Below are 19,400 nucleotides of genomic sequence, written 5' to 3'. Positions count from 1 at the left end.
CAACAAAATTCCTTGAATCTAAAAGATATGATAAATATGACTTAGCTTACTTAAGACCCAACTTTTTAGAAAGAATTTTAGAATCAGTGTCCAGAAAACTATTTTCCCATGAATAATTCTGAGACTGAATTTCACAAACCTGAATTCCTCCCATCTCCAATATATATTATGACATCACCTTTCATTGTTGACTCCAGCACAGATTTCTGATGTCAATTCATTGGAGTCAGTGCAAAGGATTGAAAGGTAAATAGTAAGAAACAATATAAATGCATACATGACTTTTTTTTTTTTGGTTCAAATTGGCTATGATTGCGCTACAAATTACAATGTGTTGTCCCTAAAAATTCTCATGTAAATCTGTTATTTGGCACCTGGTACTTGATTTTTCTCTAGAAACAAGTCTCTATGTGTTGGTAATAAAAATTGTTTAGGACTCTCAAAAAAGTTTAATGAATCAAGATTTAAATACAATTCTTTATCACTGAACCTGATCATCATGTGTGGCAGCAAATTTAACTTAAATTTCCTTCAAATTCATGTCCCATTTGTAGTCAGACATTATTCTTGCCCATTTTGATTTCCTAATTATCAAGTCCCTCCACCACCTTCATGCTCTTCATGAGTCACAGATATCTTTGCTTCTCCTCAAATAGGATCAAGTGACTAAACCTGAGGCAGGGGCTCCATCCAATGGGATGATGGCTTTGAGTTTGGGGCACTAGCTCTGAAGGGTGAGGGACAGATACAGGGTCTCTTAGCTCCTTTCTTTATGCTGAGGGCTCCTCTGCTGCCTGTCCAATGCTACCACCTTCTTTCTCCAAGTAGGATTCTCTACTCTCTTGGATCACTCTTGAGAGAGTCTCATACACAGGCATTCTGATAGTTTCCTAAGGTTTTGTTTGCTAATTACTTAGAGTCACAAACAATCTTTGAGTACCAAGCATCCCTCTTCTGACCTGATCTTATTTTTTCCACTCTGCTTCAAAAACAATGTTACCAAAGATGCTTAAAGTCTCTGATAGAAAGCTGTTATTGCCATTGATGCTCCCAGTGTTTTTCACCACTTAGATCAGTCAACTCACCCATTGTGGTCATAGTTGTCAGAGCATACAGTAGAATCTGGTAGTGAATCCATAACTCTACCAAAGAGTAAAAAGCACATACAAAAAATAAAGTCAGATATTTTGGAAGGCAATGAGGATGTTAATGTCAACAGTATTTCAGGACACAAAAAATAAAATCGGAGGAATTTTGACAAGAACTAAAGAAACAATTTCAGGATACAGCACTAGTAGTTCTGAGACTGTGTGTGTGTGTGTGTGTCTGTGTGTGTGTGTATGTGAGAGAGAGAGAGAGGACACAGAAAAAGAAAGAAAATGTAAGAATAATGAATGTTTCTATATCAATGGCTAGTTCCCGGTCATCCTTGGTAGGAAATAAACAAGTAGATAAGTCAAGCATAGCCTTAATTATGTTTAAAACATTTTGTGAACTTAAAGTGGATTATGTGTTTACAATGATTTTGTTTTCTTTTTGTCTGGATTCATTTTCTTAAAGTTATATGGCTATGTTTTACAATATCAAGACTTCCTAGCACCGAAACCCCTGGCTTGGCTAATTTAATCTCTCTGCTACTTCATTTCCTCATCTGTAAGTTAAGACACATGCAAAATACACTCCACATCTGTCAACTTCATAAAACCATGCTGAATATTCAGCATTTTGCCAATATTGGTTTTTAGACAACCTGCTCTCTACACCATATATTATGCCATAAAAATCAGTATGCGGTAATATAAACTGATACACATTTTTAGTTTCAAATACACAAACATTCTCATCAAGGTAATACACTCCCAAGACTCAAGAATTAATGCTCTTTGCCACAATTTTCTAACTTTTCAAACATTTAAATAAGTTTAAGAAACTGATCACATACATTTTTTTGCTGCTGATAACAATTGGGATCCTCTAAGAGTGTGCTGAGGTTTCTTAACCTATTTGACCACAGAACCTCTTTCTCACAGTGGAAATGTGTGAGAAACACATTTTGGAAACAATATATTAAATGGTATCTTTTTATGTCTTTAAGAAAAGTTCCCCTACACAAACTAATTTTGGACTCTGATCAATAGCTCCAACCTTTAAGCACAGACAGACACTAATATTGTGCTAGTCTTTCAGCCTGTGAGGAAAGGAGTGCCGGAGTTCAAATTATCGCATCTCATTAGCCTGGTCTGAGGGCCATGAGGGGAACCTTTCAAGTTCTAAGTGGGTGTTCTCATGTCCTTGAATGGCTCCTGGAAATTCATCCAGGTCTCAGGAAAAACAATACCTTTTACAAAAAGAAAGGCATCTATAGGCATCCGCTACTTTTCAGCAGGATGAATAATTGGATTGTCTATGCAGAATACACTAATCATAACAGGGGAAAATGTTCAAAACACCAAAAAGGTAAGAATTTGAGTTTCTGACATAAGCAGCCTTATTAAATGATTACTGGATTTTTCAGACATCCTCTACTGAGGAAGAGAACTGGAAGACACTCAAATTACTCCAGATTCAGGTGACAAGCCAGGATTGCTAAGCAAGTTCCTTGGGAAACTAATCTCCAAAAAGGGCACGAGACATCCATAGATGTTACCTGAACTCCTTTCAGGGAGAGTACTGCATGAAGTCTGAAATAATACTTTGATAAGCTGCTTTGGGGCACAGAATGACTTCCCTCATGGGACATGAATAAGTAACTAGCTAAATTGCCCTCTAAGGAAGGTGAGAATTGCAAACTGTCCTAAACTGAAGTGGTCATGCAGAATTCTTAAATGCTTTTTGGTAGATAGGAGCAACCACAGAAGTTTGAGTTAGCTGAAGGTTAGCTACACCTTTATAATCATGCTACCAGGTTATAATGAAAAGTAGGTCTCCGACCAAATCTGCCACACATACAGATATTCATTTAACAAAACATTCAGTAGCAAGCAGACACAGTACACAAGCTTCTGTAAGCTTTCCGCACTTTAGGTGCTCCAAGCATGAAAGCTTCATTCTCAACAGATTCCTAATGTTTCAGAGGCCAAAATCTTCCTAAACCTTCCTGGAGATAGGACCATATGAGGATCAAGCCTTGGGTGTCGTCTCTAAATATACACTACAGGCCACCCTCATACACCTTTATCCTGTTTATGCAAGGGTGGGCTGTCTCCAAAACACGTTAGTTGATTAACAGATCTTAAAATGTCATATAATTGTAACATCCATCATGCTGCTTTGTAAGCCATCAATTTCACTAATAAAAACCCATTTGTGACCTTTACTGTAATTATTAACAGTGTTTCAGGTGTTAATTGAGATGGGACCACTGAAGCCCTTTTGGTGGCCATCTCTGTGGAGTGGCTTCCTGAGCTGAACACTAGCTCACCATCCTTGAACAGAGCATCCAACATTAGGGCAACCAGCTGCCCCTGTAGGAAAGATTAAAGTGACCAGTATATGCATATTATCACACTGCCTAAAATGTCATAGAATGAGGCTTGGCTTGTTTTTTAAATTTTTTCTATTTCTATTATTTTTCTATCGAATTATTTTTCTATTTTTATTTGCTGGGTCACAGACAACAGCAAATTCCATACCTTTGGAGTTATACCAGCTCATCTGCCATAGGAGTAGAAATATCAAAGCTCTCAGTCTACCACCTTGTGCTCCAGAGATGTGGCCCAAGCACATCTTTGGACGTGAACCAGGGCAACCCAAGGCAGAGCTGGATTTCTGGGAGTTTCTCCCTGTAAGCCCTGGACATGCTTACCTATAGACCAGACTGCTTCCAGAGCCACTGCCGGTCAGAAGAGCCTGGGGTGTGTTCAGCTGCTAGAATAACACAAGTCTGAGGTCTTGTGTCGTCGGTCCAACATTCTCTAAGAGGGAGAAATTTAATCAAGATCCTGTTAGCAGTTTTCTCTCTTGTTGCCTTTCAAGATTATGGCTTTTCCTTTTTTCATTTTTTAGTTCCCAAAACCAAGCTTGTTAAATCAAATCTTGACCCAATTCCTGGCAAGTAACAAGGTTATTGCTATTTGGCCTTACACCCACGGGTTGTCCCCCAGTACCGTGAGGGTAAGGGGACTCTGTAAGGTCCCTGGGAGGGGAAAGGAATGTCAATTAGTGGTCCCCCCAGCTGGGTATAAGCAAACTTTCCTGTCTATGGGCCGCAGAGACCACCATCTAGTCCCCCCGCCAAAACTTTACATGATTTTAATTCTCCTGATGAAGATGAGAGGACAACAGCCAACAGAGAGGGCAGAGGATGGGATGGGACTCCCTTGCTCAGAGACCTCACTTCTAGGTCTTTACCTCCTATTGAGAATAAGTCAGTTCTGTAATAAGAACTCTGTGTCCACAGCAACCCCAAACAGAATCCTAGCGCTCTTGTGATTCTTGTAGAGTGGGGAATAGAACGAGCTTGGCCCAAGACTGCAGACACTTAAAAACATACTGTTCTTTGAGAATGGCAATCATTAAAAAGTCAGGAAACAACAGGTGCTGGAGAGGATGTGGAGAAATTGGAACACTTTTACACTGTTGGTGGGACTGTAAACTAGTTCAACCACGGTGGAAGTCAGTGTGGCGATTCCTCAGAGATCTAGAACTAGAAATACCATTTGACCCAGCCATCCCATTACTGGGTATATACCCAAAGGACTATAAATCATGCTGCTATACAGACACATGCACACGTATGTTTACTGCGGCACTATTCACAATAGCAAAGACTTGGAACCAACCCAAATGTCCAACAATGATAGACTGGATTAAGAAAATGTGGCACATATACACCATGGAATACTATGCAGCCATAAAAAATGATGAGTTCATGTCCTTTGTAGGGACATGGATGAAATTGGAAATCATTCTCAGTAAACTATCGCAAGAACAAAAAACCAAACACTGCATATTCTCACTCATAGGTGGGAACTGAACAATGAGAACACATGGACCCAGGAAGGGGAACATCACACTCTGGGGACTGTTGTGGGGTGGGGGGAGGGGGGAGGGATAGCATTGGGAGATATACCTAATGCTAGATGAGGAGTTAGTGGGTGCAGCGCACCAGCATGTCACATGTATACATATGTAACTAACCTGCACATTGTGCACATGTACCCTAAAACTTAAAGTATAATAAAAAAAAAATACTGTTCTGCCATACATACAGATACTCATTAAAGATGAGGGAGAAGGGCATGGGGTGGGGGAGAATGTACCAAAACCAAAGACCACAGGATAATAACCTCAGAGCAGAGACTATCTCTCCAGTTATCTTTTCTTTTGTATGTAATGGAGAGGATTCTTATTATTTACTCTGATGAAGAAGTTTACATCAAGTGTTCAGCTTCCTTTGTGGGTTACAGAGAATAACCAGAGGGCTCAGTTATGCTCTCTGAATAACTATGTTTGCTTAGTGTTTTCTAGACAATATTAAATTTCACTAAAATAGACAAGGTTGATAGGACTTGGGGGGATAACTCATTGACTCAAGCTATCATTTTATAGGATTGTGAGAAAACAAATAGATGTACATTTAAAATACACTCATATTCTCGCTAGAAGAGAGGATTTTGAATATTCTTACATCAAAGACATGGTAAATGTTTAAGGCAATGGATATGCTAATTACCATGATTTGATCTTATGCAACGTAAAATGTACTGAAACATCACATTGTACCTCATAAATATGTACAATTTATGTGTGAATTAAAATTTTGAGTATAAGAAAAAATAAACTTCAATTATAAGAAAACAACCCAACTTTTAAAAAATGGGCAAAATATGTGAACAGATACTTCACTAATAGAGATTTGCAACTGGCAAATAAGCAAATGAAAAACTGGTCATCATCACTAGCTATTAGAGAAATGCAGATTAAAACTACAATAAGAAGCAATGCTGCCCGTCCAGATGCATTGTTTTGACCATTTCCAACTTGCCCCGGCCCTTCCCGGGGTTTCGCTGGGGACCCTACGCCGACGTCCCCCCTCCGCCCGCGCCCCAAGGGCCGACTGGGCAAATTGGGAGACCCGCCCCGCGGGGCGACCCAACTTTTCGGAACAGACCCCCACCGCCCACCCCCGCAGACCCCCGGATCCCCGCTCCCGGCGGAGATTCAGGGAACCCCGCACCCCAAGCCCTTCTAAATCGTGCAGTGTGAGTGTGACGGCCAAGAGCGGATGCAGCCCGGGATCGCCCGCACCTTCCCGTGGGCGGAAGCGCAGGAGCCGGCTGGGGAGGCCGCGCCCTAGAGGAGCCGCTAGAAAGCTGACACGGGGAACTGAGGTCAGCCTGGGGAGGGGACAAGACAACGAGAGCCGGGCGCCTCGGGGGCGGCGCGGGAGCCTCCGCAGGACCGGGCGGGCGCCCCGGCTGGCGCGGGCGGGGGGCGCGCCCCCTTTACCTGCGGCTCCGGCTCCTCGGCCATTTCCTCATGCGGCGGCGGCCAGGACTGAGTGGACACCACTCAGGCGGGCCGGGTTTGAATGAGGAGGAGCGGGCGCGGAGAGGGCGGAGGGAGGGAGGGAGGCGTCGCGGAGTTTTTCTCGGCCTTTTGTGCGGACACCTCCCGGATTCTGCGCCCGCACCCGGCCCCCCAAAAGACACGGGGAGCCGCGGGCGAGGGGTGCAGCCATCCGCCGAGGCGCCTAGTGCCTTCGCGCCTCCAAGACCCCCGCCCCAACAAAAAAGGAGCGTCCCTCACCCCTACCCCCGCCCGGAGGATTTAGGGCCTGCGCTCACCTCGGGCGCGGAGCTAAGTGTAGGCGCCAGGGGTCCCTAGAGCCGCCGGGGCGCAGCGAATCCGGCGCTGGGTGACCGTTGGGTCAGAAAGTGTTGAGGTAGCAGCTGTTGCGCCCTCCCTTGGCCCCGCCGCTCGGAGACGCCCCGCCCCCTGCCTTGAACGGCCGCGCCGGCCCCGCCCCCTGCTTTGAACGGCCGCCCGGCCCCGCCCCAGCGCCCACGTGACTAGCATAGGCGCGCCCCCGCTCCGCCCGCCGCCGCAGACTCCGCCTCCGGGACGCGAGCGAGCGGCGAGTGCGCGCACTACCAGTTCTTGCTCGGCGACTCCTGCGCACGCGCGCGCCGTGCCACCCTCCCGGCACCCCCGTGCCCCGCACCCCTCCTCCCGCCATCCGGCTTAACCTGGCGGGCGCGCGCCGCGGCAGTAGCCGTGACAGGTACCCGGCGGGGGGGTGGGGTTGGCCCGCGAGGGTGTGCGCAAGCACAGACCCGGGTCCTGTCCCCGCCGCCCGCTCCTCTGCAAGGTGTGCCTGGGCGAGGGGAGGGGCCCGCGGCCCGAACCCCTGGGTCACCCCCGAATTACAAACAAAAACCTTAAAGCCATTGCTCGCGGGTTAGAAGGCAGCTGTGCGTGCTCAGGAAAAGAAGCCACGCACAAGAGACCGCACGCTGCGTGGATACAGTGACACGAAACACCCAAAATCTCTTTTGAAAGGGAAACCAGGCACAGTGGCTCATGCTTATTATCCCAGCACTTTCGGGGGCCAAGGCGCTCACCTAAACCCGAGAGTTCAAGACCAGCCTGGGCAATACGGCGAAACCCTGTCTCTAAGAAAAATATAAAAATTAGCTAGGCATAGGGCTGGGCACGGTGGCTCACGCCTGTAATCCCAGCACTTTGGAGGCCGAGGCGGGCGGATCACGAGGTCAGGAGTTCCAGACCATCCTGGCTAACACAGTGAAACCTTGTCTCTACTAAAAATACAAAAAAAAATTAGCCGGGCGTGGTGGCAGGTGCCTGTAGTCCTAGCTACTTGGGAGGTTGAGGCAGGAGAATGGCATGAATCAGGGAGCGGAGGCTGCAGTGAGCCGAGATTGCGCCACTGCACTCCAGCTTGGGGGAGAGTGAGACTCCGTCTCAAAAAAGAAAAAAAAATTAGCTGGGCATGGTGGCTGGCACCCATGGTCCCAGCTACTCAGGAGGCTGAGGTGGAAGGATCTCTTGATCCCGAGGAGGTCAAGGCTGCAGTGAGCCCAGATGGCATCACCGCACTCCAGCCTGGGCCACAGACCTTGTCTCAAAAAAAAAAGAGAAAGTGGGGAAGAAAATGTAATACAAATTAATATACCAACAGCAATTAGTGAGTACTTTTTCCATGGAGCTGGGAGAGAGAATGTTTGTAAAATTAAAATGTTCTACGCTAGAAATCAACTTTCCTTCTATGCTTTCTTTACTTCACCCCTTATAGCTACTTAGTAAATCTCACAAATCCTATCCTTCTAATCTCTCTGAAATGTATGTACCCTTTCCTTTCTATTCTCACCACCCATGTTTCTTTGTTTCCTTCTGGCCTGTGTAATAATCTCATAATCGCACCTCCTGTACCTGCCTTCTTTCTAGTCCAGAATACGTTTTCCTAAATTCCACCAATAACCATCCTGCTACTGCTTTGTGTGAAATTCTCCAAAAAAATATTTTACTTTTCCAAAATAAGTCAGGCTCCCTCTCTTAGGATACAAAACCACACCATGGTCCCAGCCAATCTTTCAGCCTGATTCACTCAGTATATATTTATTGACCTCTCCTTTCTCCCAAGCACTTGGCTAGATAGTAATTAAAGAGTGCGGCGCAAAACAAATTGGATTCCTCCCCTCATGGAGCTTGTATTTTAACAGGAATCACAGACATTAAATAAATTAAAACACACAAAAAAAGACAAGCATATAATTACAGTATGTATCCTAGAGAAATACCACTCATGCAGAAAGCATACACAAGGATGTAGCACTGTTTCCAATAGCGAAAAGCTAGAAACAACCTACATGTTCTCCAAAAGAAAACTGCCACATAAACTATACCATATCCAAATTATCCAAATTTTAGAATATAGACAACAGGTTGGGCGCGGTGGCTCACACCTGTAATCCCAGCACTTTGGGAAGCCGAGGCAGGTGGATCACGAGGTCAGGAGTTCAAGACCAGCCTGGCCAACATGGTGAAACCCCGTCTCCTCTAAAAATACAAAAAAATCAGCTGGGCGCTGTGGCAGGCGCCTGTAATCCCAGCTACTGAGGAGACTGAGGCAGGAGAATCACTTGAACCCTGGAGGCAGAGGTTGCAGTAAGCCAAGATCGTGCCACTGCATTCTAGCCTGGGTGACAGAGCAAGATTCCATCTCAGAAAAAAAAAAAAATAGAATATAGACAACAGGCCAGGTGCAGTGGCTCATGCCTGTAATCTCAGTACTTTGGGAGGCAGAGGTGGTCTGATCACCTGAGGTCAGGCGTTTGAGACCAGCCTGGCCAACATGGCGAAATCCCGTCTCTACTAAAAATACAAAAATTAGCCGTGCGTAGTGGCGTGCGCCTGTAATCCCAGCTACTTGGGAGGCTGAGGCAGGAGAATCACTTGAACCCAGCAGGCAGAGGTTGCAGTGAGCTGAGATCATGCCACTGGGCAACAGAGCGAGACTCCCTCTCAAAAAAAAATACACACTGTGAATAAAATGTTTACTAGTTCCATATCCTGCTTTTGGATAAACATTTGATACACCATTCTATACTTACTCCTCTCTTTGCTCTATTCTGAATGCCTGCACCCCTCCCCACCACCCAATCCCCCAACGTATATGCCATATATATAAACATCAACCTGTAACCACCCTAATCGGCCCCAAGGTCACTCAAAATGCCACCTCCTTCAGTTACTCTCTCCTTTGTTCAATGCCTCCTTTATAACACTGTCTGCATTATGCCTAGCCCTGGGTATGTTATTTCTCTTACCACCTGAATAGTGGGGAGGCTCTTCCAAGGGAAGACCAGTTTCCTCCATGCTGTGGAACGGTCAACACACAGTAGGTGCTCCAATATTTAGCTGTTCCAATATGTAGCTGTTCCGTGCTCCTTGGGTTTTTGTTTGTTTGTTTGTTTGAGACAATGTCTCACTCTGTCACCCAGGCTGGAGTGCAGTGGCGTGATCTCAGCTCACTGCAACCTCTGGGGTTCAAGTGATTCTCCTGCCTGAGCCTCCTGAGTAGCTGGGATTACAGGCGTGCACCAGCACACCTGGCTGATATTTGAATTTTTAGTAGAGATGGGGTTTCACCATTTTGGTCTCCAACTCCTGACCTCAAGTGATCTGCCCGCCTCCCAAAGTGCTGAGATTGATTACAGGTGTGAGCCACTGCTTCTGGCCTCCCTGGATTCTTTTTTTTTTTTTTTTTTTTTTTTTTGAGACAGTGTTTCACTCTTGTTGCCCAGGCTGGAGTGCAATGGCGCAATCTTGGCTCACTGCGACGTCTGCCTCCCCGGTTCAAGCGATTCTCCTGCCTCAGCCTCCCTAGTAGCTAGGATTACAGGCACCTGCCACCACACCCAGCTGAATTTTTGTATTTTTAGTAGAGATGGGGTTTCACTATGTTGGCCAGGCTGGGCTCAAACTCAGGTGATGCACCCGCCTCAGCCTCCCAAAGTGCTAGGATTACTGGCATGACACACCTCACCCAGCTCCTGGATTCTTTAATACACTCGTTTTTTTCCTCTTTCATGTGACATGTACCTAATAAGCACCCACTATGTACACCAGGCATTGTTCTATGTGCTGGAGATGCCGCAGGGAACCAAATAGATCAAAATGCCTATCCTCATGGAGTTAACATTTGATATTATAGTGTGTTAGATATTATAATAAGTACTATGGAGAGAAATACAAGGGGCAAAGGGGCTACAGAGTGGAGGGATGGTGAGGGAAATGTTAAATAGATTGGCCCTGAAAGGCTTCATCATAGACACATCTAAATAAAGACCTGAAGGGGGTGACAGTGGCAGCCACAAGGAGTTCTAGGGGAAGAGCATTCCAGGTTCAGGGACAGGCAAGCGAAGTCCTTGAAGCAAAGTGCACCCAGTGTTTCAAAGAACAGCAAGGAGGCCAGCATGGCATTGTGGCTGCCATGGAGACAAGCCAGGAAATTAGGATAGGGATGGTGCATCTTGATTGCACGGATCTTTCTGGCCATGGTAAAGATTTTGAATTTCATTCTGAATGGTCCTGAGAGCTCCGAATAATCTGAGCAAAATGGCCGGGCTCGGTTAGTAAGTGGTGTATTCAACGGGTTCACACAATCAAGAGCACTCCTAAAATAGTAACACAGGGTCTCTCTCCTTTGCTGAAATCACTCAGATATTTAAATGTATCTCTATTTCAGGTTACTTCTACAACCATAACAGTAATAATAATAATAGTAAGAAGAGGGCTGAGTGCCGTGGCTGGCTCATGCTTGTAATCCAAGCACCTTGGGAGGCCAAGGCCGGCAGATTGCTTGAGTCCAAGAGTTCGAGACCAGCCTGGACAACATGGCGAAACCCTGTCTCTACAAAATACAAAAATTATTACAAAATTAGCCAGGAGTGGTGGCAGGCACCTGTAATCCCAGCTACTCAAGAGTCTGAGGCAGGAGATCACTTGAACCCAGGAGGCGGAGGTTACAGTGAGCCAAGATCATGCCATTGCACTCCAGCCTGGGCAAAAAGAGTGAAACTTTCTTAAATAAACTGAAATGAAATGAAATGAAATGAAATGAAATGAAATGAAATAAAATAAAATAAAAATTTGGCGGGCTTGGTGGCACGCGCCTTTAATCCCAGCTACTCAGGAGGCTGAGATGGGAAGATAATTTGAGCCCAAGGGGTCGAGGCTGCAGTGAGCAGTGTTCATGCCACTGCATTCCAGCCTGGCCGACAGTCTCAAAAAATAAAATAAATAAAATAAGAAGAACAGGGAGGAGACGAGGAGGGATAAGAAGGGGAAAAACAGGCCAGGCTCGGTGGGAAGCCAGCACTTTGGGAGGCAGAGGCAGGAGGATCACATGAGGTCAGGAATTCCAGACTAGCCTGGCCAACATGGTGAAACCCTGTCTCTACTAAAAGTACAAAAATTAGCCGGGCATGGTGGTACGTGTCTGTAATCCCAGCTACTTGGGAGACTGAGGCAGGAGAATCGCTTGAACCCCGGAGGCAGAAGTTGCAGTAAGCAGAGATGGAGCCACTGCACTCCAGCCTGGGCAACAGAGACTCTGCCTCAAAATAATAATAATAAAAGGGGAAAAACAAAATGATTTACTGCACCCCCACTATGTACCACTCTCAGCTCCAAAGCTGATTTATATTATGGTGTTACTTAGTTCTCCTGATAACCTTCATGCTTAAATCCATTTGCAGATGAGGAAACTGGGGCCTGATGTTAACTTTCTGACTTAATTCTCTTACTTGAAGATCTACAACTAGAAGAAAGTGGGATTCTAGCCCAGATCCAATGCCAAAAGCCATGCTGACTCATACCATTCTTTTCTGTCTTAAGTGGTTGACCTTGGCCTTAGGAAAACAGAATAATAACAATCACTGATTGGGCATTGACTCTGGGGCAAGCACGCCATCCTCCATTTTGAGATCCCCCGGCAGAGTTGGAATCCAAGTCTCCCAGAATACAAAGTGGCACCTAGGAGTGGTGACCCCCGCAGCAGGTCAGGGCTGAGCTCTTGAAAATGGCTCTCTGGGTTCAAATCAAAACTCGATTCCCCAGCTGTGCCACCTTGGGGCTTCCTTTGAACTCTCTTTGACTCCATTTTCCCCATTTTACAGATGGGGATAACAGAACTCCCTAACGGCCGGGCGCAGTGGCTCCCGTTTGTAATCCCAGCACTTTGGGAGGCTGAGGCAGGAGGATCGCTTGAGCACAGGAGTTCTAGGCCAGCCTGGACAACAAAGTGAGACCCTGTCTTTGCAAAAAGCCTAAAAATTAGCTAGGCATGGTGGTTGTGTGCCTGTGGTCTCCAGCTACATCAGAGGCTGAGGACAGGAGAATTGCCTGAGCTCAGGAGTGCAAGGCTGTAGTGACCCATGATTGTGCCACTGCATGCCAACCTGGGTGACATAGTGAGACCCTAAGATAGACAGATAGATAGATAGATACATACATACATACATACATACATACATACATAGATAAAAATTGAGGTGCACTGTCACTTGAGAATTTCAAATTATGTGATAAGTATCTAAGGCAGTCAAAGAAAGGCTTTGGAGATGACCAGAAAGTACCTTATGTAACTAAGTTATTAAGTCCCTAAACCATTTATATTTAAATATAGAAAATATATTTAATAACTTGATACAGGAAAAAAGAGCTTGTCAAAAAATCTCAAAAGAATAAAGTCTATTGGATTTAAACCATTTCCTTATAAAACCTGATTGCTGTATTACAGATATGAACTCTATATGCACTCAAATCCTTTCATCAATAAAAGGCAATAAGACTCTTATTGAGTAAGAATAAGAGGCAATAAGGTTCTTATTGACTGTAACATTATTTAGGATAGTTCTTTCCAATAGAAATATCAGGATCAAGGGGTTACATAAAAGAAAAAAAAATTTTTTTAAGTCAGTACTATACCATCATCTCTGCAAGGTAACTGCTCAGAAACAGAGCCTGAGGAATCTTTTCTGATCACAGATCTTTTGGTTTTCCCTTGCCCAGTTCGACTTCTTTGCCGCACCATAAATCCACCAATACCTATCCAAAAAAGAAGTTGGGTAAACTGATAAATAATTTCTCCCTACGTTTCCACAGTACACAGGATAAAAATGCTTTATCTTGAATAGTAAGTCATTTTCCAAAATTAAATCCGTGCTAGTCTAAATAAATAACCTGAGTTTTAGGTAAAATAGAAGTTAAAAACAACCAAAAAAAAAAAAAAAGGCAAAGCCACTGTTATCACTTATCAAACATAATACAAAAAGACCTGTGTGCACTTCCTCTTCTAAACAGTATCAGTGTAAATATCAAACACTAAATTATGCTGGCTTATCTATTTGACAAATATTAGTGTCTCATACATCACATAACAGTCATGCACTGCATAATGATGTTGGTAAACAAAGGGCTGCATGTTAAGGCAGTGGTCCCATAAGATTATAATGGAGCTGAAAAATTCCCACCACATACAGACATCACCATAGTTATAACACCGTAGCACAATTACTTTATTTTTTAAAATGAATTTAGCGTACCATACAGCCTAAGTGTGTAGTAAGCTATACCATCTAGGTTTGTGGAAGTGCACTCTATGATGTTCACACAAGGATGAAAATGCCTAATAATGTATTTCTCTGAACTTAAGTGATGGATGACTGTGTCTGTATATTAACCGGCTAACTGGTACATTAGCTGGAGGACAGAAGACACAAACTACCTAGATGACACAAATATTCTTTGACTGATATGATTTCAGGGGGACGGTGTCTGGTACTCCAACGTATGAGGGCATTTATACATGGGACACATAGAGCCCTGTGGTTAAGAGCATGGAATCTGGAGTCAGACTATGTAATTCTGCTTACTCACTAAATACTTCTCAATGCCTCAATTCTTTCACTGGTTAAAAATGGGGGTAAGGCAAAGCAGCTTCTCATACATATGTTAAAAGGACAAATAACATAAGTGAAGTGCTTAGAATAGAGGTCTGGTACACAGTCAACACTATAAGCTTTTGTGAAATGATATCGCTGTCTAGCAATATACTCTGTGACCTAATGGGTCCCTCAATTAGAGGGTTGACTTCCATGTGAGGCAGAGGAAAAGAAAACAGTAAATACAAGTTCCTGGAAGAAATCTGCAATGTCTAAAAAAGTACACTTATAAGCCTCATGATCAGGAAGAAATGAAATCATTTTCATAAAACGATTTAGAAGCAACTCATCTTAGGTCCTTATTATAGATATGACCTATTTAAAAGACAGGTTATCTTTTAAGGTCTCATGGAATACGAACGAAGTAAGAAAGTTCTTCCTTACATATCAAAAGGGATTTAGATCACTCTTACCAATAAAATATAAGCAATAAGAAGCATAAAGATTGTACGAATCCAATTTAAAACCTCATTGGTAAACAGACATTAATAAACTGGCTAAGGAAAGCCTACTCAACACGTGTGAAAAGCGGGAAAAAATTTTTCTTAAATAAATACATAAAAGCCTACAACTTCTGTATTGTGACAATTTTAATAATTTTTTCCAATAAGGCAAATAAAACTGACAAGCAAGACCGCTTTTCTCTCCACTCCTGAGGCACATAAGAAATGAGTGTTTAATCAGTCATGGTTTTTAACTGGACTATAAATTCTAGGAGCCGTAATAACTCTGTCTTGTTCCCCTTCACACTGTATACTTACTGGCACTCCTGCATAAACACTGAAATAAGTTTTTTCAAAAAAAGATATTAGAAAGTGAATACTGAAAATTAAAAGCGTTACAGAAGTACACATCCAGAGAAACTATATAAATGGCCTTCAAACTCCAAGTATGAACAAAAGCCAATCTAGTAAAGCATTTAATAAAATGGTTAACATTTGGGATAAGGCATTCAATAATGGTTCATTGTGAAGTATTCACATATTCAAAATAAAGAACTCTGGAGCTAAAAAGTCGTATTCAAATAGTTTAGTTCTTTAATTTATGTGCACATATTTTTGTTTAGACAGTTCTTAATCCTGAATATTTAATTTTAATTGAAGTCTTCAGTATTGTATTTTTCTTTAATTAACCAAGTGTTGATGATATTGAAATGTCTACCTCAGGCACTATACCTGGTCTGTATGGTTTCCTTTTTCTCTTTTTGACACCATCTGTTCCTTCCACTCCCTTAGTTTCATCATCCACAGCTTCCCGCTCAGGACTAGATTCTGATTTTCCATCACAATTCATAAGTTCTCCTTCTGGAAAAAAGTAAATATATACACAAAACTGGAAAAACCTATCAAATATATAATCCCTACATAATGGGGAATAAAAAGTAGGGTTGTTGCTGAGCCATTTTAATTGTACATCCCTGTTGGTAGGGAAAGTATGAAAGGAGATAGAAGCAGCCCCAAATGGCTGTAGAAATTGTGCTGCTTAGTGCAGTGTTCCCATGAAATAAAACATAATCAGAGAAGGGGAACACAGAACTCAGAGTTCTGTTAAGTGCAATCCATTTGCACTTGACAAATTCACTTGCTTTTAATTATGTCTTCAGGTCCAGGTCTCTAGACTAGAACTCTCTTCTGAGCTTCAACCACAGCTATAATTGAATATTACCTAGTTACTGAAAACTGTATATCCAAAATGAACTATTAATTTAAAATAAACTTTCTCCTTTTTCCCATGTTACCTATCATCATTAAAAGGCATGGAAATGTAACCTGGAGAAGACAGAGGCCTGGAAGACCACCTTAATCATTCCTAATCTCTTTCCTCCAACAACCAAGACTCCTCAATACCTCTGAAATGCATTTTATCACTCTCTACTACCATCTTAGTCCAACCTCAGATGACTCACTATTAATACAATATGCTCCTATCTAGTTCCCCACCTCAAAGCTTACCTCTCTCCAATCAATTCCTTAAATTACTGCATAAATGATCTTTCTATAAATATGTATCAATTTTCTGCTTAAAATCCTTTCATGTCTTCCCAATGCCCTCAAAATAAACTTCAAATTGCAAGGCCCATTACAACAGTCTCTTGTAAACTTTCCAGCTTCATCTCACTCCCACCAGTGAACTACACTCAGTTCTTTGAATGTATCAAGCTCTTTCTTCCACTATCTTCCCCAATTTCTGCCTTCTACCTAACTTATCTTTCAGGATTTATTCTAAACTTCACTGTATTAAAGAATTCCTGATATTTAGATAAAATTATGTCAAACAGTTTTATGCTCGTATGTATGAACGTCATGCTTCATTTTTATTGGTTCTTTAAAATCTGTGTCCCTGCTAGATTATATTCTCCATGAGAACAGGTACACAGATTTTCTTAGTAACAGATGTATTGTTAGTAGGATACCTAATACATGTTCAATAAATACTTCACTGAATGAGGTAAATGGAATGCTTAGAGAATGCTATTTTAGAGAATGCTATTTTAACACTGTGGTAATCAAACTTTTCCAAGTTATATATGCTTTACATTGTATTACAGGAAAAAGACATGTTTATCAAATACATTTTAAAATCAAGTTGTTAACTCCTTCAATATTCTCAGTATTAGAGATAACGTATTTCTGTAATGGCATGAACAGGGTATTTGTCTTTTCTTTTTTATTATATTTGGTCTATATTTGAGGCTAATTCCATAACAATCTGATAATGGCTATGGACTTATGACTAAACCATGAAAAGAAAAGTTTATAGACCAGGCACGGTGGCTCATGCCCATAATCCCAGCACTTTGGGAGGTCAAAGCAGGTGGATCACTTGAGGTCAGAAGTTCCGTACCAGCTTGACCAACATAGTGAGTCTCTACTAAAAATACAAAATTATCTGGGCGTGGTGGTACACGCCTAAAATCCCAGCTATTCAGGAGGCTGAGGCAGGAGAATTGCTTGAACCCGGGAGGCGGAGGTTTCAGTGAACCGAGATCGTGCCATTGCACTCCAGCCTGAGCAACAAGAGTGAAATTTCATCTCTCAAAAAAAAAAAAAAAAAAAAAAAAAGCCGGGCGCGGTGGCTCATGCCTGTAATCCCAGCACTTTGGGAGGCCAAGGTGGGCGGATCACGAGGTCAGATCGAGACCATCCTGGCTAACGCGGTGAAACCCCGTCTCTACCAAAAATACAAAAAATTAGCCAGGTGAGGTGGCTGGTGCCTGTAGTCCCAGCCACGTGGGAGGCTGAGGCAGGAGCATGGTGTGAACCCGGGAGGCAGAGCTTACAGTGAGCCGAGTTGGCACCATTGCACTCCAGCCTGGATGACAGCGAGACTCTGTCTCAAAAAAAAAAAAAAAAGAAAGAAAGAAAGAAAGAAAAGAAAAGAAAAGAAAAGAAAAAAGAAAATTACTGAAAAAAACAAACACCAAAGATGACAATACCAATTGTTTACCTTCAAATAAACCCACCTAAAAGTTAATGACAGGGAATTTTGGGTTAAGGTGGCAGACTAAATTCATACATTAAAATTACATTCTCCTGAAACCCTACTAAAAACACACTGAAATAATCTATTTTTAAAAGATAAAATCAAGCTGTGGCATGGTGGCATGCCTGTAATCCCAGCTATTTGGGAGGCTGAGGTGGGAGAAGAGAATTGCTTGAGCCCAGAAGGTTGAGGCTACAGTGAGTTATGATCACACTACTGCATTCCAGCCTGGACAACAGAGAAAGACCCAATCTCCTTAAAAAAAAAAAAGACAATAGGAAAGGAGAATAACAACTTAACAAAGGCAAATTCTCAGTTGAGAGCAGAAAGAACTGAAAAAAAGAATCCAGTTTATAACAATCCTCAGAAGGCTGAGAAACTAGGAAAACTGGCCACCTTTGGAAATAAGTGGGAGAAAACTGAAGCAACAAGAGATTTAATTATCTGCAGAAGTTATACTCCCTACACCTGCTTCCTAGGTTTACACACTGAGAAGCTGCTACTCTCATTTGTGGGATGCAGGATTCCTGGGTGACCTTAAATGGAACAATGGGATGAAGATCGAAAATAGGACCAAGAAAATATGGGCATACTAAGTGTGGACAACCCCATTCTGCTCCCGCTGCCGGACCCCACATTTCCCCACTGAATTCTCAGAAAGCTAGCAGCCAGATCTCTAGCCTCCAAGTATGAGGTTTGAAAAGACTGTTGTGGGGAACCTGATCAGTTCAAGAAGAACATCTAAAGATACTGAAACCAGAGGGTTCACCAAATGGTCAGCACAAATCACCCCACTAAACTTACAAATCGACAAGCACCACCACATACTCAAAGCTTTCTAATCAACTACTTAATTCCTTTTTTAAAAATAAAAATACTATCTATCCAGTCTCCATCTTTAGTTCTTCACTTTTAATCATGCATGTACCATAAAGATTATCTGACAATGGTCTATAACAAGCTTGTCCAACCTGCAGCCAAGATGCTTTAAATGCAGCCCAACACAAATTCATAAACTTTCATAAAACATTATGAGACTTTTTATGAGGTTTTTTTTTTTTAAAAAAAAGCTCATCAGCTATCATTAGTGTATTTTACGTGTGGCCCAAGACAATGCTTCTTCCAATGTGGGCCATGGAAGCCAGAAGATCTGCAACACCCTTGATCTGTAACATAAAAGACAGAGACCTGAGAACATAAAAGACAATTTGGAATTAACAGACTAAGTAGGAAGTAAAGAAAATCTTCAAAAAGATTAAAATCCTCTGAGGGATAATATAAGATACCCTTGAGGCAAGAATAGGATGCTACAAAAGAAACATTCAAAGGGAGGAAAGAAAGCTCTTGAAATAACTGAAATAAAAACAAAACTCAGTAGAGGAAGATAAAATAAGGACATGAATTGGAAAGAAGCAGAGAAAAACTGAGTATGTTTCACATCTGAAA

The 19,400-nt window shown here is 42.7% G+C and overlaps 1 protein-coding gene across 1 annotated transcript in view; it reads right to left on the bottom strand.

Moving 5' to 3' along the window:
- LOC129526471 (histone-lysine N-methyltransferase 2C-like) overlaps positions 1 to 19,400 on the bottom strand; it is a 95,489-nt gene that overhangs the window by 62,748 nt on the left and 13,341 nt on the right. The window contains exons 6-9 of the mRNA XM_063696142.1: positions 15,647 to 15,775; positions 13,456 to 13,575; positions 3,806 to 3,914; positions 1,086 to 1,142 (exon numbers count right to left, since the gene is read on the bottom strand). Of these exons, the coding sequence (XP_063552212.1) occupies positions 3,868 to 3,914; positions 13,456 to 13,575; positions 15,647 to 15,775 (296 nt within the window). The 3' untranslated portion in view covers positions 1,086 to 1,142; positions 3,806 to 3,867. The remainder of the gene's footprint in view (positions 1 to 1,085; positions 1,143 to 3,805; positions 3,915 to 13,455; positions 13,576 to 15,646; positions 15,776 to 19,400) is intronic.

The sequence above is a fragment of the Gorilla gorilla genome, chromosome 12, assembly GCF_029281585.2.
Source record: "Gorilla gorilla gorilla isolate KB3781 chromosome 12, NHGRI_mGorGor1-v2.1_pri, whole genome shotgun sequence".
Classification (NCBI taxonomy): Eukaryota; Metazoa; Chordata; class Mammalia; order Primates; family Hominidae; genus Gorilla; species Gorilla gorilla.
Note: the sequence above shows the minus strand (reverse complement) of the source record. Positions and strands in the feature narration are given on the sequence as shown.